At 34.0% G+C, this 27686-nt stretch overlaps 2 protein-coding genes and 1 long non-coding RNA gene across 5 annotated transcripts; all 3 read right to left on the minus strand.

The window, feature by feature from the left end:
- Nucleotides 1-10147: 10147 nt before the first annotated feature.
- On the minus strand, nt 10148-13690 carry LOC145759399 (uncharacterized). The gene is made up of 5 exons (XM_082573219.1): nt 13601-13690; nt 12448-12561; nt 12101-12287; nt 11489-11978; nt 10148-11422 (listed from the first exon to the last, which is right to left on the minus strand). The coding sequence occupies exons 1-5, from the start codon at nt 13677-13679 to the stop codon at nt 11078-11080; spliced, it is 1215 nt and encodes a 404-aa protein (XP_082429345.1). The 5' UTR covers nt 13680-13690; the 3' UTR covers nt 10148-11077.
- Nucleotides 13691-18687: 4997 nt separating this feature from the next.
- LOC145759979 (uncharacterized) lies at nt 18688-21696 on the minus strand. Of its 2 annotated transcripts, XR_014286564.1 has the most exons (8): nt 21633-21670; nt 21141-21236; nt 20701-20895; nt 20060-20230; nt 19525-19758; nt 19220-19439; nt 18883-19083; nt 18688-18807 (listed from the first exon to the last, which is right to left on the minus strand). It is a non-coding gene; the product is annotated as an uncharacterized LOC145759979 (long non-coding RNA). The 2 variants fall into 2 exon arrangements; XR_014286563.1 differs by lacking the exon at nt 21141-21236 and having other exon boundaries at nt 21633-21696.
- Nucleotides 21697-22017: 321 nt separating this feature from the next.
- Nucleotides 22018-25462, minus strand: LOC145759793 (uncharacterized). Of its 2 annotated transcripts, none has more exons than XM_082573643.1 (5): nt 25323-25462; nt 24801-24976; nt 24290-24466; nt 23603-24097; nt 22018-23528 (listed from the first exon to the last, which is right to left on the minus strand). In XM_082573643.1, exons 1-3 carry the CDS (start codon nt 25336-25338, stop codon nt 24332-24334), a joined length of 327 nt encoding a protein of 108 aa, XP_082429769.1. In that variant the 5' UTR covers nt 25339-25462; the 3' UTR covers nt 22018-23528; nt 23603-24097; nt 24290-24331. The 2 variants fall into 2 exon arrangements, with proteins under 2 accessions (XP_082429769.1, XP_082429768.1); XM_082573642.1 differs by having other exon boundaries at nt 23603-24100.
- Between the last annotated feature and the right edge of the window lie 2224 nt (nt 25463-27686).

The raw sequence follows: 27686 nt of genomic DNA on the forward strand, positions 1-27686 counted from the left end.
AAGCGACTTTAACTGACTTTTAATTTACAAGCAGTAGCAACATTAACTAAGTTTTACCCAACGACTAGAAGCGACTTTAAGTGGCTTTTAATTTACCAGCAGTAGCGACATTAACTGATTTTTACCCAACGACTAGAAGCGACTTTAAGTGGCTTTTAATTTACAAGCAGTAGCGACATTAACTAACTTTTACCCAACGACTAGAAGCGACTTTAACTGACTTTTAACCAACGACTGGAAGGGACATTAAGTGACTTTTAATTTACCAGCAGTAGCGACATTAACTAACTTTTAACCAACGACTGGAAGCAACATTAACTAAGTTTTAACCAACGACTGGTAGCAACATTAACTAACTTACACCCAACGACTAGAAGCGACTTTAACTAACTTTTAATTTACCAGCAGTAGCAACATTAACTAACTTTTAACCAACGACTGGAAGCGACTTTAACTGACTTTTAATTTACAAGCAGTAGCAACATTAACTAACTTTTAATTTACAAGCAGTAGCGACATTAACTGATTTTTACCCAACGACTGGAAGCGACTTTAACTGACTTTTAATTTACAAGCAGTAGCAACATTAACTAACTTTTAACCAACGATTAGTAGCGACATTAACTAACTTTTAACCAACGACTAGAAGCGACTTTAACTGACTTTTAATTTACCAGCAGTAGCAACATTAACTAACTTTTACCCAACGACTGGAAGCGACTTTAACTGACTTTTAATTTACCAGCAGTAGCGACATTAACTGATTTTTACCCAACGACTGGAAGCGACTTTAACTGACTTTTAATTTACAAGCAGTAGCAACATTAACTAACTTTTAACCAACGATTAGTAGCGACATTAACTAACTTTTAACCAACGACTAGAAGCGACTTTAACTGACTTTTAATTTACCAGCAGTAGCAACATTAACTAACTTTTACCCAACGACTGGAAGCGACTTTAACTGACTTTTAATTTACCAGCAGTAGCGACATTAACTGATTTTTACCCAACGACTAGAAGCGACTTTAACTGACTTTTAATTTACCAGCAGTAGCGACATTAACTAACTTTTACCCAACGACTGGAAGCGACTTTAACTGACTTTTAATTTACCAGCAGTAGCGACTTTAAGTGACTTTTACCCAACGACTGGAAGCGACTTTAAGTGACTTTTAATTTACCAGCAGTAGCGACATTAACTGATTTTTACCCAACGACTGGAAGCGACTTTAACTGACTTTTAATTTACCAGCAGTAGCGACATTAACTGATTTTTACCCAACGACTAGAAGCGACTTTAACTGACTTTTAATTTACCAGCAGTAGCGACATTAACTGATTTTTACCCAACGACTAGAAGCGACTTTAACTGACTTTTAATTTACCAGCAGTAGCGACATTAACTGATTTTTACCCAACGACTAGAAGCGACTTTAACTGACTTTTAATTTACCAGCAGTAGCGACATTAACTGATTTTTACCCAACGACTAGAAGCGACTTTAACTGACTTTTAATTTACCAGCAGTAGCAACATTAACTAAGTTTTACCCAACGACTAGAAGCAACATTAACTAACTTTTAACCAACGACTGGAAGCGACTTTAACTGACTTTTAATTTACCAGCAGTAGCGACATTAACTAACTTTTACCCAACGACTAGAAGCGACTTTAACTGACTTTTAATTTACCAGCAGTAGCAACATTAACTAAGTTTTACCCAACGACTAGAAGCAACATTAACTAACTTTTAACCAACGACTGGAAGCGACTTTAAGTGACTTTTAATTTACCAGCAGTAGCGACATTAACTGATTTTTACCCAACGACTGGAAGCGACATTAACTGACTTTTAATTTACCAGCAGTAGCGACATTAACTGATTTTTACCCAACGACTAGAAGCGACTTTAAGTGACTTTTAACCAACGACTGGAAGGGACATTAAGTGACTTTTAATTTACCAGCAGTAGCGACATTAACTAACTTTTAACCAACGACTAGAAGCAACATTAACTAACTTTTAACCAACGACTGGAAGCGACATTAACTGACTTTTAATTTACCAGCAGTAGCAACATTAACTAAGTTTTACCCAACGACTAGAAGCAACATTAACTAACTTTTAACCAACGACTGGAAGGGACATTAAGTGACTTTTAATTTAACAGCAGTAGCGACATTAACTAACTTTTAACCAACGACTGGAAGCAACATCAACTAACTTTTAACCAACGACTGGAAGCGACTTTAACTGACTTTTAATTTACCAGCAGTAGCAACATTAACTAACTTTTAACCAACGACTGGAAGCAACATTAACTAACTTTTAACCAACGACTGGAAGCGACTTTAAGTGACTTTTAATTTACCAGCAGTAGCGACATTACTAGTTTTGGTCCAGAACCCTGTGTTAACGAACCTACGAAAGACCAGTCATAACCTTGCTAGTAGAAATTTATTTAATAAAGCAATAACTGAATGTGGCAAGCGTTATTAGACACTTTAGTCGGACAAGACCTTTATATTATTGACATATATCAGTACGTTCACCCAACAACAAATGTACGCTATATACTTTAAAGGGGGCAATACACTTACTAAATAAAAACATTTAACAACTTTCACATTTATGCAAGTCTCGTTCGTGACTTTATGTTGGAAGGTTTTCGAGTGTCAATCTTGCGTTTCTGATTTCAATCTTTATTTCCTTCCTTATTTCCCTATCACGAACAACGCGCAGCAAAAAGATCAAGAAACCTGAAAAAATGACTTCATATTAATAAGCAACATTGACCCTTAGTTAAAATTACATTGGTCTTTACTCAAGGTGGTTAAAAGTGATTTAATTTTCTATTTACTTACCCTGGAGTGAGGTTAAAATGGCAAAAATGATCGCGAAAATTAATCCCCCACTTGCCACACAAAAACCCAGTATCCAGGTAATTCCCAAACTAACAAAGAGCGTGAAAGAAAACCAGGCATCTCTTGATGGGTTTGGCTTTGCCTTAAAAAACAAAATACCAACTTGTGCTTAAGGATTTGATTAATATTAAAAAAAGGTTTTAAACTATTAAAATTTTACCGCAGCAATCCTGTTTAGCTTCCAGACAAACTTGTAGATAATTGCCAGATAGAAGATCAAGTTGAAACCGATGTAAACAGCAGTGGGAATAATCACAATGTACACAACATATTCATTCTTAATCCAACATCTACAATTGACAAAAGTGAAAAATGAAGTCTAAAGTTCACATCTTTTTTTTACATTTAATTTTACAGTATATGATAAAGGCAACCAAATATTCTGTACTTACACCAAATCCTTTCTTAAGTATGTTTCTCTGCCGATAATGGGGACCAATGTTATCAAAGCAGGTACAAACCAAGCCCAAATTATCGAATAAACAAATGTTTTGTGGGAGTCTAGTTTGTTTTTGAGGTACTTTGGCTAGAATATATTGTAACATTTTAATTTTATTATTACAAAGTTACTGTATAGTTGATTTAAAGACAAAAAGAATAAATTTTGAACTTTGGTTCATATTTGAATAAACTTACAAAATAAATTGCAATAAACAGGACAACTGCTTCCACCACCATCCAACCAAGGCTACAAAAGAGTGAATAATAAATCAAACAAGCAATTCCCAGGCAAGATGGAACCCAGTTTTTGACGAAATCTTGCTCACTTAGAACTAAACTTATGTTCAAGAGAATCAGAGATATGGATAGATTTATTAAAAGGAAAGTTCCACGCCTTTTGTTTTTCTTTCGAGGTGCCCTAAACAATTTTTAACATTTTATTCGATATTTGTACAAAGCGAAAAAACAACAACATATTAAATATACTTATATAACACTTACTTTAAGCAAACGTTTGCTAAAACTGCCAACAGAAGCCCAGCAATAGACAAACACGATCCAATTAAACCGATCGTTGAAAGAATTGGGTTTTCAAGTAGCTTTTCATTAGATCCCGTGTCATTGGGGTCCGAGTAATACTAGAATATTTTTACAACATGAGATCATTGGTTTAATACTCACTATTTATATACTTAAACGTCCTTAGTATGAAGCATAAACAGTAAAATACACTTACATATAGACGACACAAATATTAACAGTGCTACAAACTTACAAATAAAGTTGCAAAGTTGGTTAAATGCTGAAACGAGCATTGAATATATTCTAAAGTTTGAGAAATAATTTCTGAGTCTTCCGATGACCATTCGTTGATGTTTTCATCCCAAAATACACATTGGGTAAGATTTTCCATGCCTGCTGTCAAGTTCTATAGAAATAAAACGAGATGAAACATTACTCTAAAGAACCAAGACAAATATTTTGTTATGTTACATATTAAAAACTGTAAATTTAACTTAAAAAAACTCATATATTACCTGGTTTAGATCAAATTTCATTAAAACAGGTTCCTTTAAACTTTGATTGCCAATCAATGTTGCAGAAAGAACAACGTGAGAGTTCAATTCTTCATTTAAACTTGGCTCAATGAACAATTTGTTGTTCAACATTGCATAAAAACTCACTCTAACATCTACAATAAAATCGAATTTATTAGTTAAAAAATACATATTTTTTGAATAAATCACAGTTATTTTATCTAAACTGTAATTGCTACGAACCAGTCAAAAGTTGAATATACGAGTTTGAACTTGAATTGCCACGAAATATTTTAACTTGGTCGCTTCTTAAACCTCTTTCAGTAATTTCTGGGTGCAGAATAACTTTAAAACCGATATGTTGTCCCTTTTTCATTTCTAAAAAATATATAAAAAATCTAATAAAAATTAAAACAAATTTAGTTACAATTTTATTTATTTTTATTTATTACTATTTAATCAAACCTTTTATATTTGGTTGATAAACAGCTAAGGCAAGGTTGCTTCCAACTTGTTCATATGTTTCCCCTTCTTTGAGTTCAACTTTTTCACCAACCTTGGTCAATGTTTCAAGAATCCTAAAAAAAAAGAGTTTACTTAATTTTCTTTTTGCAAAAACATAAAAAATATAAGTTTTTTATAAATATAAACATAGATTTACCTAGATGCGGAGTTACTTTTGGTTATTTCATCTTTAGAAACTTCCATCAAATTGCTCAACTTCAGAACAACTGCATTTGTAACCTTTAAAGAAAGTTTTAAATTACCATAAAACAAGTAAAGAATATAAAGTTAGTCTTTAAGCTAAATTCATTTTAAAAGTAAAACGGAGCAGCATGAACATTAAAAACGACCATTTTTCAAATGTTAACTAGTAAAAAAAACAAATTTCTAACGTTCTTAGATAAAGATGCAGAGACAACAATGTTCTCTAGAATTTCAACAGCTGACGTCACATTTTCTGCTTGAAAGGTCTTGGGGTCAGATGTTAATATCTGGACAGCAGCGGAAACTTCTATTCGTTGGGATTCGTTTTCTATTATCTGGTTTTCAAGATTCTAGAATTTTAATTTATAATAATTTTAAATATTTTTACCAAAAAGTTTGTATAGGTTTGATAAATTTTATAGCATATATACAATGCTAAGCTCTTTAAAATAGAAAGGAATAAGTTTAACTAAAAGTACTATAACTTCACCTTTAAACCAGCATCACAGGATTTAATGTAAACAGGATCTTCCCACTTTCCATCTTCTCCACAAATTCTATTTCCATAAGGGATTCCCTCTTAACATAAAATTGTGTTAAGCTTTTTCACCATACAAACACACGTTTAATGTTTACAAATCATATTTTAAACACATTTTAAATACGTAAATGAATTTATATTGTAGAGTTTATTTACCATTTGTAGTTTCCATTGGACCAGTTTGAATTGTATATGCAAGGTAACCAGCTAATGTAGAAGAAAATGTAAGAATTATATTTTGTTCTCCATTAACAAAGGTTTGGTTGGATTCTTCACAAAAAACTGCAAATATAAAAAAACATTAGGTAATATAAATATATTAAGATTTTACTTAAAACTTTTAAAATTTATATAGTTTGGGGCTTAATAATGAAAGGAAGTAAAATTATTTATTTTTACCTTGTTTACATCCATTATTAGTTTGTATGTAGTCTGGTTTACAAAAACACAAACAAGTTTCATCATCTTGTACTTCACAAGGTTTAGTACAGCTTTCATTTCTGCATAGGTAGTCATTGTTGCAAAATTCTAAAATAAAATATTTTGTTAAAACACATTATAGTTAAAAATATAACATCTAACAATTAACTGTTATTTAAAACACAAATAAGAACAGAAGCCAAATATATGTTACAATATTTATATTGTAGTTAAAAGTTATTCTTATTAATTTATGCTACAAAAGTTTAAAAACTAATATTTTATGAATGGTATAATAGTAAATAAGTTACTTCTTTGGCAGATATAATTTCGCAGTTTGTCATCTGGGTCCCAATCATCCCATACTCCTAACGACGCATATCCAATTTTGTCTGTTGCTAGGATTCCAAGATAACCTCTGTTTGAAGGATCAGGTTGACCTCTTCTCCAATTCTCATAATTATCATTAGCACCATTACCACGCTGTGGTATTGGTGTACCATCAAACCATGTCCAGTTATATGGTGAATTAAATCCACTAGCACCGAGCCAGTAACTGTTGTTTTTATGATTTCCCCATGTCCCGCTTACCCATTTCCAAAGTTGAATTACAACAACTTGTTGGGTCGAGTTGACTTTGATCATGAGCAAAGTTCCCCCTATTTCCTGGCATTTAAGTTCAGCTTTATGTTGGTAGAACTCAGGTGTGTTTTTATAGAAACTGATCTCATATCCATTGTGAATTATCACTGCATCTGCGTTAATTGCTAAGTAAAAAATATGGCGATCAAATTGTGTTATTTAATTAACCATGGCTTTATTAAAAACAAACTATTTTTCCACAATAAAATAACAAACGATTTATTACTTGATATTAAACCTAATGTTAATCCTATAATTAAATAAAAAAAATTAAACAAGCCCAAACCATTTTAAGTTATAACTACAATAATGCAAAAATGTCTTACCTGTACATGGTTTAAAAAAACAAATCAAAAAAAATAAACTTGGACAAATATTTTTCCAAATCATTTTTTAACTGTCCTAAAGTTTTAACATAGAATTAGAAGTTAAAACACACTTAATAAAAACAAAACATTAAGTTAAAAAAGTATCACACTTAAGAGTTTATATTGCTCTTCTTCTATCTACATTTATCAATAGTTTTTTAGTAGCAAGGATATTTATAACTTTTATACATCACTGAAATAACACAATTTAAAAAAACTTTCTTTTTGAAAATCGACTTAAAAACTTATTCTGATACTTGATTACGATTACTTTCTAATTTACTTTTAGTTTTTAAAGTAAAATCTAATTATAATGAAACCTTTTAGTCAATGGTGAAAATTACTTTCAGTTTGTTACAAAATATAATTAATAATAAAACCACGAGGTCTGTTCGTAAAATAAAACTAATTTCTCAAAAAGAAACTTCATCTAATTAAGGCTATACTTACTTTTAAAAAATAACGAAAATAAGATCCACTTAGATAAAAATGCCAAAGCTAAGTACAAACTAAAACATAAACAACAAATTGTCCTGAAAAAATACAAATCAACTGTTATTTAAAGACAAAAAATTTTTTTGTAAATTTGATAACAAAATTTCAAATATAAAATAAAAGGTAAATATGTTTTAATAATAACAAGCTCAGTATTCAAAAAAGTTTCCACTAAATAATTTACCTCAATGTAAAAACAACATAAAAACCAACAGACAAGAATACCAAAACAAAAATATATTTTAATCAAATATTAAATTTCTGGGGGGCACTGGGTTCAAGGTCGAATTAGCAGTCGGGGTTTCACCCGTGCCTAACAGACAGTAATGATCGACTGGACATGGATTCTGTGATGGGTTAGTTGTGCCCACATCTGTACACCAGGTGTCAGGGGGCTCCGTATTCTTTCTGGGACAAAAGTACCCAAATTCACAAACTCCCCAACCGTTGTTCGACCCAATCTGTTGCAAAAACTCCCCGAGTCACAATCTTGGGAGTCACTTTCGCTTGCTTTTGACCCATTGGGGCATCCCCATTAGGACAGGGTATCGGATTTTGTATACTTCCCTCTGTATGACCAAAAAAATAAGTTTATTACTAAATATTGGGTATTCAAAAGTTAAATAATTTTTGTTTAAAATTAATAATTACCCAAACAATAATAATTTTGTGGACATAATGGCCCCACAGCTTCCATTGCTCACAATAATGTCTAGAAGTACAAGTTTATTTTGAGCCAATGTCTGATCATTAAATGTGCCTGGTTCACATTGATATTGGATGTCTCAGTACCAAGAAGGCAATAGTGGCCTAAAAATAACAAAGAGCGTTTAGATTTAAATAAATTGTTTAATTTTAAAATGTTACTAACTTACATTTTGGGCATTCAAACATAGGTAGTGGTATTGGCTAAACAATAATATCCTGGTTCACATGACTGGCTTCTTGGGTTGTTCTGTGTAAAACCCAGCATGGCACATCTATAATAAAACAACAATTTTATTTCTCCTGAATATATGAAAATATTTTGATATTTCTACGTTTGATGTAGGAAAGTTGACTTTATGGCCCAAACATCGTGTAACATGCATTACCCCAAGTCTTAAGATGGAGTTTGTACCGCCTTACTCAAGGGTGCTCAACACAGAAGCAACGGGAATCAAACCAATGACCTTATGTTGTAAGCCAAGTGTTCTTACTACTAGACCAAACCTGGTGGCCAAAAAATAAAAAAAATAAAGTTAAAAAATGAGAAAACATTCCACTTACCACCGGGCTTCACTGCCCTCAATGCAAAATGGTCCCTCAAGACAAATGTCGCCCAGACTGGGGTAAACACCTCCGGGTGGGGTAAACACCTCCGGGTGGGGTAAACACCGCCGGGTGGGGTAAACACCGCCGGGTGGAATATTACAAGTCAGGCCAGCTGGGTGAGGTATAGGCACACCAAATTTGCAGTAATAACCTTCGTCACATTCAGCTGTGGACGCTGTCGTTGCCCTAGTGTTACAATAATACCCTGGGTCGCATGGTGAGCATCCACTACTTGATTGTAGCTCTATTTGGAGAACGTTACGATTGGACAGCCAGTCGGTTTCTGGTATTGTTACAAATAAGGATTCACGTTAACTGTCCGTGACCAGACAAAACTGATAAACACTACGTACCTCCCAAATTTACCCGTAGCTTGTACGTAACTCTCCTACGCAACGCCTTTTTCGTTGTCTGTTGTCTGCTATTTAACAACAAACTTAGATAGGGTTGGGGTAAGGGTATATATATTTGAAGACTAAGATGATGTCTGCAAAACAACTGTCGGTGTTCAGTAAAGTCGCAAACTTAAAACAATAGGTCTTGTCTGACGACTATTGTTTATCAACAAGCGTACTGCCTAATTTGGGACATAATCGAACTTATAACTGTTTAATTAAACTATATTACAGTTTAATTAAATTATATGACACTAAAATGTAGTAATTTTAGCTAATGTTTATTATTTATTCGCATAGGCTACATTACGAGAGAGCTATCTCGTTAATATTACGTAACTCCTAAATTCACGGGTTTTAAGAAAGAGACTTTTTTTTGTTGAGTTACGGACAGTTAACGTGAACCGAGTTTTTTATTAGACAATAATACAAGGGGATTAACCTTGCGGATTTCCCATAATATGTTTATCATAATGTAAATTAATTATTTGATATTAAATAACCACAAATTATACTAACATACACTCAGGGGGGCCAATGTACCCCCAGTGAGCACCTATAACTTCTAAAAGTGGGTACAGAAAGCCTGATAAAAACCAAACGAGTTTATATAGCAATTCCTGTTTAAAAGTTAATTTAACGGAAGCACAATTTAACGAAAGTTAACAGGTCCGATAACGATTTTTGAAGTTAACTTAAAAGTTAAATTTCATCAAAAAATTTAACTTCGTTAATTACCGATTAACGGTTTAGTGCCCACCTTTGCTTTTAACTAACGACTTGAAGTATGTTTAAAACTGCTTAAAATAACAAAAATTAAAGATTTATCGCTGGCAGGTGGTCTCTAGTCGTATTTAAAAATGTTTTACTAAACTATATTTCAAATAAAGTGATAGCGTCACAAAAAGTTTGTGCCACAAAGAATTATTATTTAAAAATTTGTCATAAAGGTGTTAATTGTTACGTAATATTACAAGAAATAAGGTTGAAATATTCTTTAAAAATCAAAATTGCAACAAAATTTAGCACAGAGTTCAATATTACTAGAAATTCAGAAATTATTAAAGTTTAAGCAGAAAAGCAAACGTAAGTTCATTTCTCATTCTAATTACAATCAAGTTAAAGATCTAATTTTAACTTTTCATGGTGGTAGGATTATGAGTTCAACCGAGACTGGAATCACAGAAGCTGCGACGATCGCTCCAAATGTAGGGGTAAGAGAACTTTTGTATCCTTCAACGCAGACTTAAACTTAAGTTGATTTTGCAGATGAGCGAGGAAGATCGGAAGTTGTACGCAGCAAAAGTTTTATTCGACAACGTGGGCGACGACCCAGAGTTAGCCCTCCAATTCCTTCTCACATTTCTGGTCCTGTACACTTTAATTTATGCGGTCGCAGTCGGGTTTATTGTTGCTAAAGCTGATTGGAAATTCCCGCTCCAATATACCAAACGAGGCCAAATAAAAGAGGTAAAAATTAACATTTTTACACGGGGCTAGAGTTATAAAAACAGGGCTCTTGATTCATTTCTGGGTCGTTGAACAATTAAAAATAAACCCCCAGAATCGAACAAGATTTACAAGCTTAAAACAATAATTAAAACATTGGGAAATAAATTCATAAAAACTTGTGAGCGATTTATTAGCAAGATTTATCGCCGTTTTATCGCTCTTATCATGAAAATCATAAAAACAAACAGTTTAATTCATTTAAAGAAATAAAGTAACAACTTCTCCTCTATTTCCACAGGAACAAGGAACCGAACCAGCTCCCAACAAAATTTAAACATCAATAAATGACGCTCCCGTACACATACGGGTTACCATGCTGTTGTGTTTGATTAGGGTCCCAAAAACTTGCCTGGGGGGGTCCGCCACCGTAACTATACGCGTCATAATTTTGTGGGTAATATTGTTGGGACGGCTGGGGGGTGTAGGACCCGGGGGTTACCCCATAAACACTCCCCTGGTCGCTATAACCCGGTTGTTGGTACCCCGTTTGATAAGCTGCCATCTGTGGGTCTATTCCCATACCTTGGTCGCCATAGTAACCGTCGTATGAAGGGCGCCCTCTCGTGGACCCGTAACCGGCCACTGAGGGCGGTCGAGTCGAAGGTCTGACGTCACTTTCAGTCTAAACAAAGAGAATATTAACAAAGGTATAAGAGGTTAAAACTCGGATTTAAAATAAAAGCGGAACCTGTTGTGGATCTCCGTAAAATCCTCCATCCGACTTCATCGAGAGTCCGCCGTCGTCGCTCGCTCCGTTTCGCTTCAATATTCCTTGAGGGTAAGTCCCCATTCTGCTACCTGCCCGGTTTAAATCGGGTTGTGATGCCGACCTACGTAGGTTGCTACGACGACGACTCACCGGAAGTGACGCGACGGACAGAGGTCGTCCGGTCGATCCGTAGTCCCCGTTTCGAAGTTGTGGGGCGGTGTTGACCGACCATTCGGACATCGTCGGCGATCTGTTTATGACGTCATTGTTGAACCTTTGTTCGTTGTAACTCAAGCCGGTGCTCGACCTGGTTCTACGTAATCGTCCCGGTTGAAAGTCGTTGTCGCGGACGTCTAACATCGACTTCGATCGCCCCAGCTGATCGGGGACAAATGATTGGTTGTCGAAGTTGTGACGTCGGCTCGATGAGCGGGTGCTGGCGATGGAGGCACGTCTCGAGTTTCGACCGCTGGAAAGTTAATTCTGGTTTTAATTTGTTGCCTGGTAACAAGAAATATCTTAATATTTGTTTAATTAACAACTTTGATTAAGTTTAAAAAATAATTGGTAACACTAGAAATATGACGTCACCTGTACGGTGGTGGTTCCCCGTACGAAGATTCGACGTCATATGAGCCGCCCCTTATTGAACCGGCCCTGGATGAGGTCCTGGACACCCTCCCCGTCGTTGTTGTGGGTTTCAGGTAAGGTCGATATTTCGAGCTGGTGGTGGTGATCACTGAGTCGGTGTCGTCGAAATTATCCTCGAGTTGGAGTTCTGTGCAAAATAAGTTTACTTAACTGAGTAACCTATGCTAGTTTAAACTTACCTGAGTAACTTATGCTAGTTTAAACTTTACTGAGTAACTTATGTTTAACAAAAGCGCTTAATACGCCGGCAGTGGGAATCAAACCCAAGACACTAATAATGTTCAAACCTCCGCGTTTCAAAAGTCTTCTTTTCCTCCTCTTCTCCAAGTAACAACAAGCAGCTGCACAGAGGACCAGAGCAACGGCCACGATCGGGAGGAAGATCGTGAGGACATTGTGATCTGCAAAATAAATTCAATTTAGGACGGTTCATGTTTGTAATAATGCAAACTTCTGTGTTCGGTTGTTTAATAATAATCGCTCTTATGACGTAGGTCGGAATGTCGCTTACAACAATATTAAAGAACACGTTAGTTCAATCGCCCCCGGCCCTTCTAGAACATCTATCTTTCAAACTACTTGCTATTTGATTATGACGTAATAATAATAATCAATATGTTAATTAACTTTTTGTTAATTGTTTCGTCGTTAATTATTTTACCTTTTCCCGGATCTTGCCGATTCGTTTTCGCCATTTTATTTAAATTAAATTTTTAACAAAACTAAAATTCTCTTAAAGTTCAAATTTTTTCTGATTAAACTGAACCTAAACTTTTTAATTAATTTTTACTAATTACCTCCAACAAGTCGCACAAAATCTTAGATTTAAGGAAAAGTTAGAACTTACCGGTTTCCGAGTTCGTATTTCGCGTGATTCGACCCATTATAAAGTACAACAACTAAGACAACTAGTTAATATTTCCCTGTGAGTTAACTTCGCACAAATCGATTCAAACCCCGCGGCGTTTAAGGAAAATATTTTTACAATTTATCGGTTTTAAAAATAAAACTCTTTTTCAGCGTCGACCTTTAACTGCGGAATGATATTTAGTTTAATTGCGTATTCATCCGCCAACTAATTAAAACCGCGTTATTTTGCTAATTATTAAATCTTTGTAATTAATTCACGAAAATCAGGAAAACAATTTTATTTTAAGTTCTCATTTCACCGCTTTTAAATTTTAACAAACTTTTGACCCAGTTTTGTAACAATTTAAATAAATTCCTCAAGTTTCAAATCCTCTAAAATTTTGTGCGACCTCCAGAACTAACTTCACAAACTAAATTATTTTCAAAACATTTTCAACTAATTACCTAAAAGTTAATTGCCCCGACGTTAAAATACCTCCACGATTTACGACATAATTTAGTTTTGTGACGTCATAAAAGCGAACAATAAACAGGTTAAAGATTTTCATAAACTCCTTAAATTATTTTTACCTTCCTTCGATTGTCTTGAGTAAGCATTTGCTGAAATAACTCCGCTGAGTAAAATGAAATAAAATAAATTATTTTCCATTCTAAGCAAAAAGTTTTCCACAAATAAAACTTAATTAAAAATGTTATAAAGAAAACTTGAAAGTTAATCACCTCAGGCTAAAGTTAAACCCGCACTTCTCGCGAATACATTATGCGGTCATCGCTTAATCCTTAAGTTGTTTTACTTGTTTTGATTATGACGTCCAAAAAACATAAAGTTAAAACACTTTATACATTTCATCAAACCACAAACCATCAAACAAAATGACATCAAAGCATTTCTGAAGCTCATAAACAAGATTAATTTACATTTTAATAAAACGCAAAATAAAAGTTTGGATTTCACCACTAGACATTTTTTAATGATTTTTACTCAACCAAAACCGATATCTTTCTTAGCATATTTTTTCTCTCCACTCCCCCCCCCAAGTAATGCCCTCTGTGGGGGATTTCCCTTCTGTGATATCTTTCTTAGTATCTTTTTTCTCCCCACCTCCACCTAGAGGATTTATTATTTGATAATTTTTATTCTCTTTAAATCGACATAAATTGTAATTAATTTAAGGATAAAACAAAATCTTACTGTCTAAGTTATTTAACCTTCACCTGAGGGGTTGCCAGTTCAATTACCATCATCGCCACATTAAAAGCTGGGCCTGCTGCCTTCCACCTGGAACGAAGAAATTGTATTTTAACTTTTGTTTTATATATAAAAAATAAATTGGAATCAAGAAATAGTAGTTTTTTTGTAATAATGAAGTTTTGAATAAATTTATATGTAATATTGGTTGATTTTTAACAAATTAAAATCATGTTAACAACAAAAAATTTAAAAATTACTTAAAAATAGATCACAAGCATTTTATGGATAACAAATTTAAGAAATTTTTTTACAAAAATACCAATATTTTGTAAACATTAAATAAATTTTAAAGTTACCGCAACCAAACCAAGTTAAAAAGATCAACTCACTCACTCTCCCTCTAACCCTTCAATAAGAACCATCGCAGCATCTTTCTTCTACAAGTCTCAGCATCCTCCACCAACATTTGCTTGTGATTGCTTTGTTATATTGGCCTTTAAATACAAAGATAACATACATTATGTACCACCACTAGTTGTTAGCCCACCCACCCTATAGGCTTTATTTTAATTGTCATAATGCGGTTGCAACTGTCAACTAATATTTGCCTGTGATAATTTATCCATGCACCACGAACAACAGTTTAAGTTATTTTGTCGACCTTTAAATTAAATAACATATATATATTTATACATTGTCCACTAAGCCCCATTCTGTATAAGTAACACTTAAATGTTATTATTTTTGTTAAGTGAATGGTTGTTTAAAACCAGAATTGGTTCAAACACCAGTAAAACACCAACCTGAACTTCATTGTTTTTGTTTCTCATCCAACGTAGCTTGTGCTGTTCTTAAATCAACCATAGCTCTCCCTAACTTAGACTTCTGGACAGTTGGCCTGTAATGTTAAATAATTAAAATTTAAAGCAATATATTATTAGAGGTACTAATCTGTTGGTAAATACAAATTAGATCTTACCTTTAATAGCAAAACCTCTTTGTTAATTCCATAAAAGAAGAACATCGCTTCCGTCCATAAACAAAGTTCCGCAACATTTCCACAAACTCTCTTTGTTGTCTCTAGATTATAATCCTACATCTCCAAAATGGTTTCAATAATTCAACTGTTTCTTCAGTTATGGAATTCTGAATAATTTTAAATTAGAATTGTAAAGCTTGCAACGTGGTGTACTGGTAAGACACTTGGCTTCACTACATGAGGTCACTGGTTCAATTCCCACCGCGAGAAAAAAAAGCTGTAGCGAGCATTATTTTCCGATGAGCCAGCACTTAATTAGCAGCTCAATTAATCTAAAATATCCCAAACTGCCAAAAGCAACTTAAGACTGAGTCAGGGTAACAAATGTTATTCTATGTTTAGGTCGTGCATTCGACCTTTTAACATTAAATCCCCTCCCAAAAAGGATTTATAAAATATGATTAAATATTTTAATCCAACAAAAAACTAAAAATTACCTTGGGGAATAGTAAGCAACATGTTCTAGAACTGGGACTCATTTATCAACCTCTGAACTTCACTCCAAAAGGGTTTCGGACTCGGTCTCTCTGGATCCATTTCGATTGGATTCAATCTTCTCCTTATCAGGATCAACATGCAGTCCATGATCCTCATGATTAGGTGAGGGAGTTTCCCAAGTTTACATACAGTTGCAATATCAGATGGTTTGATGGTCTGTGAAAAATGAATATATTCTGATAGTATTATGTTTTTAAAGCATTATTTAACTCCTCCAACACATATAACTTAAACACAGAATATTTTGTTTAACTCACATGTCTAATATGGTAAAAACTTCTAGAACAAGGTTTAAGTAGCCCCAACTTCTGCTAAACTAAAAGTAAGTAAAGTACTAGTACTAAGTATATGAAGCCAACACATCTTACATTTTTAGCCCTAACCTTATATTACTTTGTAATGTAATGATTGCAATGTAATGAACATTTGTAATATATGATTTGGTTATAACATCTGCTAGGCTTACTTAAAAGTGTCCTAAGTATGTCACATTATAAAGGTTGCACTTAAAAATAAAGTTAAAACAACAAAGTTACCTGTAAAGCTCTTTCTGCTTTTAACAGAGCTGGTTTTGCTGCTACAAGTTTAACCTCAGCAACTTCTTTGTCCTTGTTTATTTCATCAACAATGGCTTGTGCTTTGTCCTTGTTTATTTCATCAACAATGGCTTGTGCTTTGTCCTTGTTTATTTCATCAACAATGGCTTGTTCTTTGTCCTTGTTTATTTCATCAACAATGGCTTGTGCTTTGTCCTTGTTTATTTCATCAACAATGGCTTGTGCTTTGTCCTTGTTTATTTCATCAACAATGGCTTGTTCTTTGTCCTTGTTTATTTCATCAACAATGGCTTGTTCTTTGTCCTTGTTTATTTCATCAACAATGGCTTGTGCTTTGTTCTTGTTTATTTCATCAACAATGGCTTGTGCTTTGTCCTTGACCTTTTGAACTCCAGTCTTGGCCTTCTCGGCGGCTGTAGCTTCTCAGTCACAATCTTTAAAATCTAAAAACAAAAAAATAATTTAAGTTTAACAAAACATAAAGTTTAAAAAATATAATACAGACAAAACCATGCAAGCAAATAGAAAATAAGTAAAAACTTTTTTATATATATTTATCCTTTAAAACCTTCACCACCCAAACATAGAGTAACATCAGTTACTCCGACCCAGTCTCGAGTTGCCTGTGGCAGTTTGGGATATTATTAATTATAATTGCTTGATAATTAAGCTGCTGATAAAGTGCTGGCTCAGCAGGAGTTTATACCGTTTATAGCGCCTTACTCAAGGGCGCTACAGCATGAGACTAATGGGAATCAAACCCAAGACCTCATGTAATAAAGTCAATTGTTCTAACCACAATACCACGCTGCTAGTCACTATTAATATCTACCTCATCAGCATCCTTTGAAGCCACAGCGAAATCTTTTTCCTTCATAGCTTGTTCAAGTGAAAAAGTGTTCACTGAATTCTCTGCCTCAATGAGCCAAGGCAATCGTTTTGTTAGTAGGTGGCATTAATGTATTATATAATTTCTGTAAACAAAAAAGAACATAAAATTAAGACCAGTCTACAAAATCACAAATCGCCGACCTTTATCAGCTTAAAACACTCTCTAATGCAACATATTTAACACAAAAACAGACTTCAGTTCAAACTAGACTCAGCTAAGCAAAAAACTTTAAAAAACTGTCAAAAAAAACGACAAAAAATTAAAAGTTTGTTTACAAGAAATCATCGGAAAACACTTCATCGACCTTCTGAGATCAATGATACAGTAATACTCTGGCAATGTTTTAAACTTTAACTTTTTAAGCTCCAACTAAAGACATTTCTTAAAACTATTTATTACAAAAACAATTTATTATTTAACTTTGATTTAAATAATTCTACATTGAAACGGCTTCACTAATTATTCGAAACAACCTCACGCAACAGTAGGCATCATACCTTACAACATTGGATTTAAACCAATCACATACCGCTATTCTCACAAGGTCAAATAAGTGCTTACCAAAAATTTAATCATAGGCGCTGTCTATATTGCAGCAGGGTGGGCTAATTTTCGTCGTCTTTGCTTAAAGCGAATTTTATGACGACTTTTTGATTTTTGGTCGACGACAAAGTTATTTTAAACGTTTTAAAATAAGATTCAAAATATTCAAAGAATATCTGCGAGATTTTATTCAAATTCGGCGCCGGCGCTGGCGTAGCCTAGCAACACAGGCGCGAAATAAAAGAATTCAACTTTTTATTTGAGCCCTTTAAAATAATTTAATCCAAGACAGTTTTTAACAAGGATTACTTCTATTTTATTTGTTACAGATGTGGAAGAACGACTTTGAGTCTTTTAAACCCAGAGTAACTTCAGTTCCTTCGATCTAGTACAAGTGAGTTTTGAAAAATTAATAAATTTATTTTCTAATTGTTGGTTTGTTTACTTTCTCATTGAAAGTTTATGTTGTTGTATCACCTTACTTAAAGAAGCTCTAACGTGGAAGCAGTGGGGAACGAACCTGGCACCTGTTGCAGTGAAATTAGTTTCCCTTGCCACTGTACCACGATATCGAGAACCTAGGATCCTGGGTTTAATTCCCACCGCAGCATTCTTAGGTGAAGTGTTAACGGAACTCAAAACTACAAATAGTTTAATGAAGAACATCACTAACCCCGACGACCAAATTAAGATGGCTCTGTACAAAGATGAAACATAACCGACACACTATAGTCTCTGTTTACTGATTTAAGCAGTAACTAATGTTTAAAACTTTACAAATTTCCTGACAATAAAAACAAAAAAGTTAAAATCCACAATAATTGTTATGTTTTTAAATATTAGTCTTTAATTTAGACAGAATAATTTATGGAATTTAAAAAAAAAAAATTTACAAAAAACATAAAGTCTACAAGCTATTCAAGATAACAAATTACTGGAAGAACGAAATAAAACACAACAATGTACAAACCATTAAAAACAAGAACAGTTAATTGCATTTAATAAATTTTGTGAAGAGGCGGCGCTGATTCCTAGTTGTTCTCGACAACTTGGATACTGTTATAAAAAATATACAGTTGAATGTAACATTTTATTAAGTACAAAAACCAGTATTTAAACAACAGTAATTACCGGGATGTCCTTGTGAAGATGATGGCAGGGTTCTTATTTCACTCCTGCCTCCCCAACTGCATCTGGAACCAGGGTCAATGTCCTGATGTCCATGTTCCAGTGGGGTGGATGGCACAAGTAGCCCGGTGTTGCTTGGGCAGCAGTAATTTCAAAATCAGGAACAGATATCCCTTGCACGACAAGTTTTTACTTCCTTTGTATCTAAAAAAATATTTTTTTGCTGTTTTGAAGATATGTTCTTTAACAGAAACTTAAACTCAAAAATTAAGCACCCCAATTAAAACCTAGCTGATTAACTTTTTTGTTTTTATGCTTTATTTAGGTACACTATATTTACCATCAATGTGGTGGCAATATTAGGCAATGGCTGCAGTCCAGTTCCGACAAGGTGCTGTCCAAGAAAACACAGTATGTTATATTACAACAACTTTTCATTTCGAAGAATATAAAACAGTCACTGTTGCCTTCTGTGGTGCCAGGTGCCAGTTACAGAATCAAAACTGCTTCCATTACACGACTTTGTGAAGAAGGCAGGTTCGCCACCAGTTACAAAGCATCTAATAATAAAAAACAGATTTGATTAAACATATATTCATTCTATGTAAGAGCAGTATTTAAAACTAATCACTTCTGCATACTAACCTGGCCACAACTACAGTTCCTAAATGAGTCGTCTGTGTTGCCTCTGAAGAAATCTTCCTCTGGCTCGTTTTTGTTGGGACAAAAACCTGATTGGCTTCAAAATCATCAAGGCTATCAAATAGCCCTTTCATTTCGTCAACAGCTGACGAAGAAATTGCCAAACAAAACTTCTGTCAGTACGTCCACTTTGTCCCAACCAGGCTAGCCAGCAAAATCATGATTTTTAAGAAGCTCCTGTTGGGTATATAATTAGTTACGTAAATAATGATTTGGTGAAGAATACCCTGATAAAAATTATGAGTTTCTGCCATGATAATGTACCAAACTTTTAAAACAACTTTAAAATCAAAATTTTTAACCGCTGGCAGACCTTTTTAAAAATTAATCAAAAATTATTTTAAAAAAAGGTCTATGTAGATATTGGTTTAGGATTAAAATGTATTATTCACTTAGTGTTAACAATTTTAATTGAAAATTTATTCGCTATAAATATTAAATAACCACAACATAATTTTAAAGAATAAAAAAGATTTACCAGGAATCGATCCAGACGAAAACTTTCCAAGGAGAACCTCGCACAAGAACATGGGAAGTTGAATTCCCCCTTTTCAAGATCCCACACAATAAAGTGGTGGGCCTTGGGTGCAGTTGTTTCTTATCTCGGAGATATTATTACGGAAAATAAGGAATCCAAGTAAATCTGTGGCTGAAATAAAAGAATCAAAAAAAATCTAATTGAAATAGTAATGGAAGTTGCCCCTAGTTTTACAACAACAATGTTTGACTAATTCATGTTTAGTGATGGTTTTAGAGATGGCGAAATCTGTTGGCAAGAGCGAACCCGTTTTAAAAGTTTACCAGGGTGCATTCCAACTTTTGTCACTACTCAAAATATGATCAAATAACTAAACATGGCAAAAATCATGTTTAAATAAAGTAATTAAGAAATGCGATATAAACCGTATGTACTTCTGCTGAGTCAGCACTTAATCAGCAGCATAATTATTGGGCAATTATAATTTATAATATCCCAAACTGCCACAGGCAACTCGAGACTGGGTCGGAGTAACTGATGTTACTCTATGTTTAGGTCGCGCATTCGACTTTCCCACATCGAGGATAATTAAATAAATATGATGAAAACAATCAGGAATTAGAAACTATTCAAATATTTACCATTTTCAAGTTGGTTGTTCAATAAATTCCTGCTGTGGTCACCTTCCTACTTTCCTTCTCAAATGTACTGGGACACTGCATGAGGTTATGTGAAAGGGGGATCATAGTTGAACCATGTTCACTTAGGGCCACAACTACCCCCAATTCCACCTCTGCTGTGGTGAGAAGGTAGCATGAAGCATCTCCCAATGATATCTACAACAAATACTTTGTGATTTATAAATGTAAAATATAAAGCAACTTTGTCACCTAACCCACAAGATTATAAACATACTTAACTACATAAAAAGGGTAATAAAACGAAGTTGCTTAGTGATATTAAAGTTTAAACTGATACAACTTTAGATTGGATATAGTCATAGTTAACCAAAAAGTAGCTTTGTTAAATAGTAATTTGTTACACAATACATAAACTTTGTTTTCCAACTACACCAACTCACCACTTTGGCCGAAACAATATCAAACCAATGTCACAACCCCTGTTTGCCACATTCTTATTCCCAGATTTTAATAACCGCAAGTTTGTGCTAGGAAAACTATTTTGTAAAAATTTTCACTTTAACTTCAAAGTTTCACTAAACTGTGATTTGATCCAAAAGTGATGTTTTAATTAAATTTTAACGGTTTAACTTTAATTACATCGATTTAATTTAATTAATTAAAGTTAACAAAGTTAATATTTTGTGTAACAAATTAGCATTCAACAAAGTTATTTTTTAGTTAAATGTGCCCACCTACAACCAAGACCTTAAATTAGTATTTGCAAACTAACAGGCAACACAACCTAACTAGTTTAGTAATATACTACATACACAAACATACGCACGTCTGCACCAACTTTTAAACCGACTGTACCAACAAAAACAAAGATAAAAGTTTTGCAACATTCCAACACCAACAATGAAAAAGTTTACAAAAACGTTAACACTTACCTGGTATACAAATATTTCCAATAATCCATTTTTTTGAATTCAATAAACAACAACACGAACAAATTCAGATTATTTAATGAACAACTCTTGTTCAAACCCATTACCAGCGATCAATATTTAATTTTAAAGTTGATTCGCATTGAAAGGATCGTCACATTTTCTCTAACTTCGTGGTAACCTGGCACAATTAGCAATAAAATAGGTTTATCCTCAACGTTTAATACAATCTTATATAAAATATAACTTTAACTGCAAAACAATTGATTTTAACATGGTTTAAAACCTGGTGTTATTAAGTTTGGATATGTTTATTGTTTCTAAGTACAGCATAAACCAATACAACATTCTAAATCAACAAACAACTGCTTAAACAGAAACTCTGAAACATAAATATGATAAGGACACATGCAAGACTATTTAAAAGGACAGTTAACATTTTGCCCTTCACCGAACCAAGTGTTTAAGAAACAACATCTTTGAAATTGTAAAAGTAACAAGAATGTACGAAATCAAAATACAGGGCTATGCTTAATATCGTAAGCAACAAAAGTCACAACAATACAGTGCAAGTATTCGACTTCATCTACCAAGCCTCTGTGTGACTGTGGTTCTACTGGCTCGAGTTCAAAGTGCCTGTAACTTGGCAACCACCGTTGCTTGTTGGTGGGGATGACGGTCATGCTGTTCTTGCTGAGCCGATTTGAAGTATGTTAGATGAACCTGGAACATTGCAATCTTGACAATAACTTCTTCTGATGTTGTTTTCCAACGCTGAATCTGTTTTGAGCCATAACTCGGAACATGTATTCTTTGTCTTCAACAAGTCTCCTAGAGTGAGTTCGGGTAACGGTAGAGCTTTCTATCGCCCAGTTAGGTTGCCATGTCTCAAGTTTTTCTACATTGTAGTTGCTCAACGTAGCGCCACCATCGTGGCGGGGTGGTTTAAAAAAAAACAACCAATGTAAAACAATTTTTCCAGTGTAAAACAACCGAATTGGTTGTGACGTCACTTAACTCGACAGAGCCCACTGGTGACAATAGGACGACCAAGATTACGACATGAATTAATTGGGTGCCACCTCCCTATGAGTTTGTAAAAGTGAGCCTCGCCTACGTCATTGACTGTTCACTCATGTAAGCTTGTTAAATCAGCAACAGTTTTAAAACTTGTTCGTTGTGGATCCTCTGTATCTTTTAACGTTGTCCTTTTGTATTTACCAGTTATTAGTAGTTTAATGATAATCGCCAGATATAACTTGATGTATTTTCTGAGCCAAACCACTAACGTCAACAGTTAGAGCAGATATTTGGCCACGAACAGTTATTGAAGACAACTTTTACCTCACCCGGTTTGGTTACAAGCACAGACATGAAAATAGTAATCCCATCTTTTAAACATCAGTAATTTGTCTTTGCATCGCCAACAATTCATTTATTCCTTCCCCGTCATCTCAACAACGTTTTCAATAACTTTAGAACCTCCGTCATAATAAGGTTGCTTCCAGGTTAACGCTGTTTGATTTAATCTGGGGGAACCCTACACTAGTTGGCGCACCAGGCTGCTGTAGTTCATCTTTGAACATTTAGTTTTGACAATGCACCGATGTAATTTCTAATAACACTGCCGCCGTCCATTTCCGGAGCGTTCATTGTCTCCCTCCAAATTCGCCCACCTTGCTTCAATTCAGTAGCGGTGTAACCTTTAGTGGTCCAAGTATTTCTTCTTAACTCTTGCTTCTCAAGATCCAAGTATTTTACTACCTCCATTGTGGTCGGAACCCATTGTAAGATTTCCTTTGTCCCGGCCAATTTAAGGCCAATAAGAGCACCTGGAGGTTTAAGGACGGGCTTGCAACAGTTTCAGATGCCCTCAGTTATCGGCTAACAGCAATTAATCTGTAAAGAATTTAATGTATGTTAATTTAATGTATGTTTTATTTTAAAATTTCGCTCTCCCAATACAAGTTTACCTGAAGAAATATTCGCGAGCACATGGCACTAAATCCAAGACCACACGCTCAACATCCGGAACATTTAGCTTCCAGGAGTATTCAAGGAATTGTTGCTCCATAATATTCAGAGATTGCTCCCCCCCCCCGACGAATTTTGGCTCCACGTCACTGTCATTACATCACACATGACATCATGAACTTCAGGTTGGTACGGCTGGAGCGGTGAATTGGTATTTTGGGACGATTTTGCTACTTGTGCCAATGCCAAGTTGGTTTTCAACAGCAACTTAATAAAATAACATTGGTGTAAAATGCTGTTTAACAAATTATAAAAACCTTCCAACAATGCAACATTTTAGTTGAAAATTTTTCATTTTCCTTCAATCTTTCAACTTGATATTTCATCGGGTTTTGCAGTCAGCTTAGTGCAAACACTTGTTCAACAATTTATCGAAATTATTTCATCGCCCTCTGGTGGCCACCGCGTTACAATGCAAGAGTTCTTTATAATGTCTTCTATATCACAAATTATTGTTAACAATGCGTAAAACAACCAGGAATAGATTGTGTCTTAATTATCAACATTAAAAAACAAAATAATAAAAGTTGCTTCAAACAACTTAACCAAAATATTTCTTAGTTTTCAAATTTTTGGATTTATTTTAAAATTTTTATTAAAATCGAATTTTTAAACTAAATTTTCACCTGTTTTGTTTTCTCTTTGTTAGTGCCACATCTGTTGTGACATCACAACCAATCAACACTTTCTCCAACAATAACGGTTGTTGTGCGGTGGTCGAGTACCCATTGCGGCACCGCACGGATTCCTTCCACAATCATATCAACTAATATTTGGTCAGCAGCTCCTTTACACAAATATTCCTGGAAAAATTTTAAAATTATTCCTAGAATTTTACTTATTTAGAGACACTTTTTGCATTATTATACTAAATTCCATTATATAGATTTGTTACTAACTTAAGGGGATTTACCTTGGGAATTCACCTTGGGGATTTCCCCCAAAGTGTTTATCATAATGTAAAGTAATAATTCTGTATTAAATAACCACAAATTATACTAACATACACCCAGGGGGGCCAATGTACCCCCAGTGAGCACCTATAACTTCTAAAAGTGGGTACAGAAAGCCTAAAAAACATTTATAAGCTACCCCAATGTAACCCTCCCATCAAAATAAATATTTCAACAAACTTACCAACAGACCAATAACGTTACTCTCTAAACTCTGAAGGTCACAAGGCTCGCCATAACCTTTCACTACACCTCCAGTGTTCCCGTGAAAATATGTAGTCTGCAGAACCTCGGAGCAGCATATTGTAAAGTAAATGGAGACTGATCGAACCCGACTGCGATTTGAGAGTCGGCCGAAATCTGCATGAATATAAAATAAACGGTCACATATTTTGAACCAAATTGAAACACAAGTGGAATATGTCAAATCTATAATACACTCACAACCAAGCACATAGACATGTGTTCATTGGAAGACAAAGTTGTCACACCCCTGATCGGCACCAAACATGAGGTCTTGACTTTTTTTAACTTTAAAATTTTGTGTTTACATAACAATACAGGAGAAGTACCATGGGTATTCCCAAATAACTGTTGATAACTAGCAATGAGTTGTTTTAAAATATCAAATCAAAACAACTGCACTAATCATAACAGTCAGAAGAGAACTGTATATATATAAGTTACTATGTCAATGAATATTTACCACCAGTTGCCTTCATCAAAAAATGACATAAACCACTGCGAAGTGAAAACTGGCTTCGTCAACGTTAAAAACTGGAATTCAAGTGTAAAAACCATGTAATAATGACCAACATGTAAAATAATAGAATATTTAATTTAAAGAAAGTACATAACCCTGTAAAACAATGAGTACAAATAAATACAAGTTTGTAATAGTGCAATATTTCAGGTAAAAACTTAAAACTGGGTTAAAGTAACCGACAGCGTGTTGTAGCGGTAAGAACACTTGCTACACCACTCACGAGGTCAATCTTATAGAGAACGTCCGTAAAGACGGACTTTTTCACGGATAACGGAAGTTTGTTTTCGCCGTTTTATAAAATCTCCGCAAAATTTTCTTATCCGTACATACTTTATCCTCGATTTAAAATAAACGTCAAAACACTACACAAAATACTTTTTTTTTTATCTAATCTCGTAAAAAAATCAATAAAAACATTTCAAGCACCCGAAATATACGGAAACGTGCAAAATGCGCAAATAAATTAACCCGTTAAATGCATCTTTTTTAAACCTTTAAATTGTATAAACAAATACATAAACATTTTTTATCTAAATGAGTTTAGTTCACCGAGGTTAAACAAACAGATCTACATCAAATTCGAATAATAAATTCAAAAAATTCAACTTGAATTCTCATTGCCGTCAGTTGGCGCGCTGCAATGAATTCCGCCAATTTTATGCGGAAAAAAGCGGAAAAACAAGGCGAAGAATTTTCGTCAAAAAACTTAATACGTAACATACAAAAACATAAAATTTTATTTATTTTCAACATAAATCACGTACCAAAAACTTGCAAAACAATTCTGTGACAACAATATATGTATTAAAAATAACAAAATTCCAAAAAACTCGATTTTTAAATTTTCGCCGACGCGAAATTTAAATCGACTGTCGCAAAAAGCTGCATAATTTTGATTAACATATTTTTAATTGAATTTCCTGTCAGATTACTTTAAAAAATTGCTAACACATTTTAAAAATAAATATACATGTTGTGGTATAACCGTTTTTTCCAGCAACGTCTGTTGCTATATTCGAGGATAAACTTAAAACCCCAATTTGCAAAAGTAGAACACCCTGCATGGGGTGCTACCTAAATATTCTAGCAAGCTGTTGAAACAATACAAGGTTACACCGAAGCGTAATGTCCGAACATCGAAATCTAGCTTGAACTAACACATTCCATTAGAACACTCTTTCTCATACATTTTTCTTACATTTTCACACCTCAGAATTCTCTGCACAATAAAATCTCATCTTTTCCGTTTCCAGCCGCCTTAATACAATCCAAAAAATACACATTAATCTCGATGTTTAAAATATAAACTGAATACAGCGATATTAGTTAAACCACCACATGCTACTCGAACATTGGGAAGTTATTAAAACATTTATTGGGTGCGGCAAGTCCAGCTTTGTCGTCGAGCTAACATACTTCGTGTAGTAGTCAGAACACTTTTTCCTACACTATATGAGGTCCTGGGTCGATGCCCACCACTCTCTTGCTGTAGGGTTCACAAGTAAGGCACAAAAACGACACGAACTCCTGCTAAGCCAACACTTAATCGTGGCGATCATTTAAATATTTAACTTCTTTCGAACTAAATTATAATACTATTTCTCGGAGTAATGTCTTAACTTTTCCAACTAGAAACATAGATCTGTAATTGCACTCTTAAGAGGGTTGAAATTGCCTTACAATAATTATGCCGCATATCATTTCCAACAATAGAATTACAAATTGCTGTTTCTCTGAATTTTTATTACGAGATTAAGATAGCTTAAATAGTTGGACTTAACCAACAGACAATAATAAGTATAGCTCAACAAGACAACGAAAAACATCACGCTACCGAACCACTTTATGTACTACAACATGAATAGTGTCTAACAAGTTTTTTTTCAAATTACCAATTGTACATGTAGACAATGACTACATTGCTTAAATTAAACTACAAGCACATATATCATTTTGCTACATTATAAAGCACCATTTTTCGTCTAAAATATTAAAGATTAATATTCTTCCTTAGCACAGTGGTCAAAATAACTATAATAACTTGCATGATTTTGCTAGTATATAGATTTCAACACTCAAATCTTTAAGCTATTCAACAAATCATCTTCCCATTCCTTGTTCTGACACTAAAAACAATTACAAATACAAACTGCAATAAAGCTGATTATCAGTAGGCCTGGATAAAAGTTTTGCTACCGACAAACTAACAAAATAAGTTTACCAACAATTATATCAAAAGTAATCCTCCAATAATTAGAAAATCTACCTTGTTTTGTTGAACAACTTTGTAATCAGTGAATATAT

The sequence above is a fragment of the Corella eumyota genome, chromosome 7 (genome assembly GCF_963082875.1).
Source record: "Corella eumyota chromosome 7, kaCorEumy4.1, whole genome shotgun sequence".
Classification (NCBI taxonomy): Eukaryota; Metazoa; Chordata; class Ascidiacea; order Phlebobranchia; family Corellidae; genus Corella; species Corella eumyota.

Bases quoted from the DNA above. Each gene is read 5' to 3' on its own strand.
- LOC145759399 (XM_082573219.1), bottom strand. From the start codon at position 13,679: ATGGAAAATAATTTATTTTATTTCATTTTACTCAGCGGAGTTATTTCA. The intron at 11,979-12,100 runs GTGACGTCATAT...TTAACTTTCCAG, and splicing joins GGGGAACCACCACCGTACAG to CGGTCGAAACTCGAGACGTG. The intron at 11,423-11,488 runs GTTCCGCTTTTA...CTCTTTGTTTAG, and splicing joins TTTACGGAGATCCACAACAG to ACTGAAAGTGACGTCAGACC.
- LOC145759793 (XM_082573643.1), bottom strand. The intron at 24,467-24,800 runs GTAAGTTTGTTG...AAATTTTTCCAG, and splicing joins GTAACGTTATTGGTCTGTTG to GAATATTTGTGTAAAGGAGC.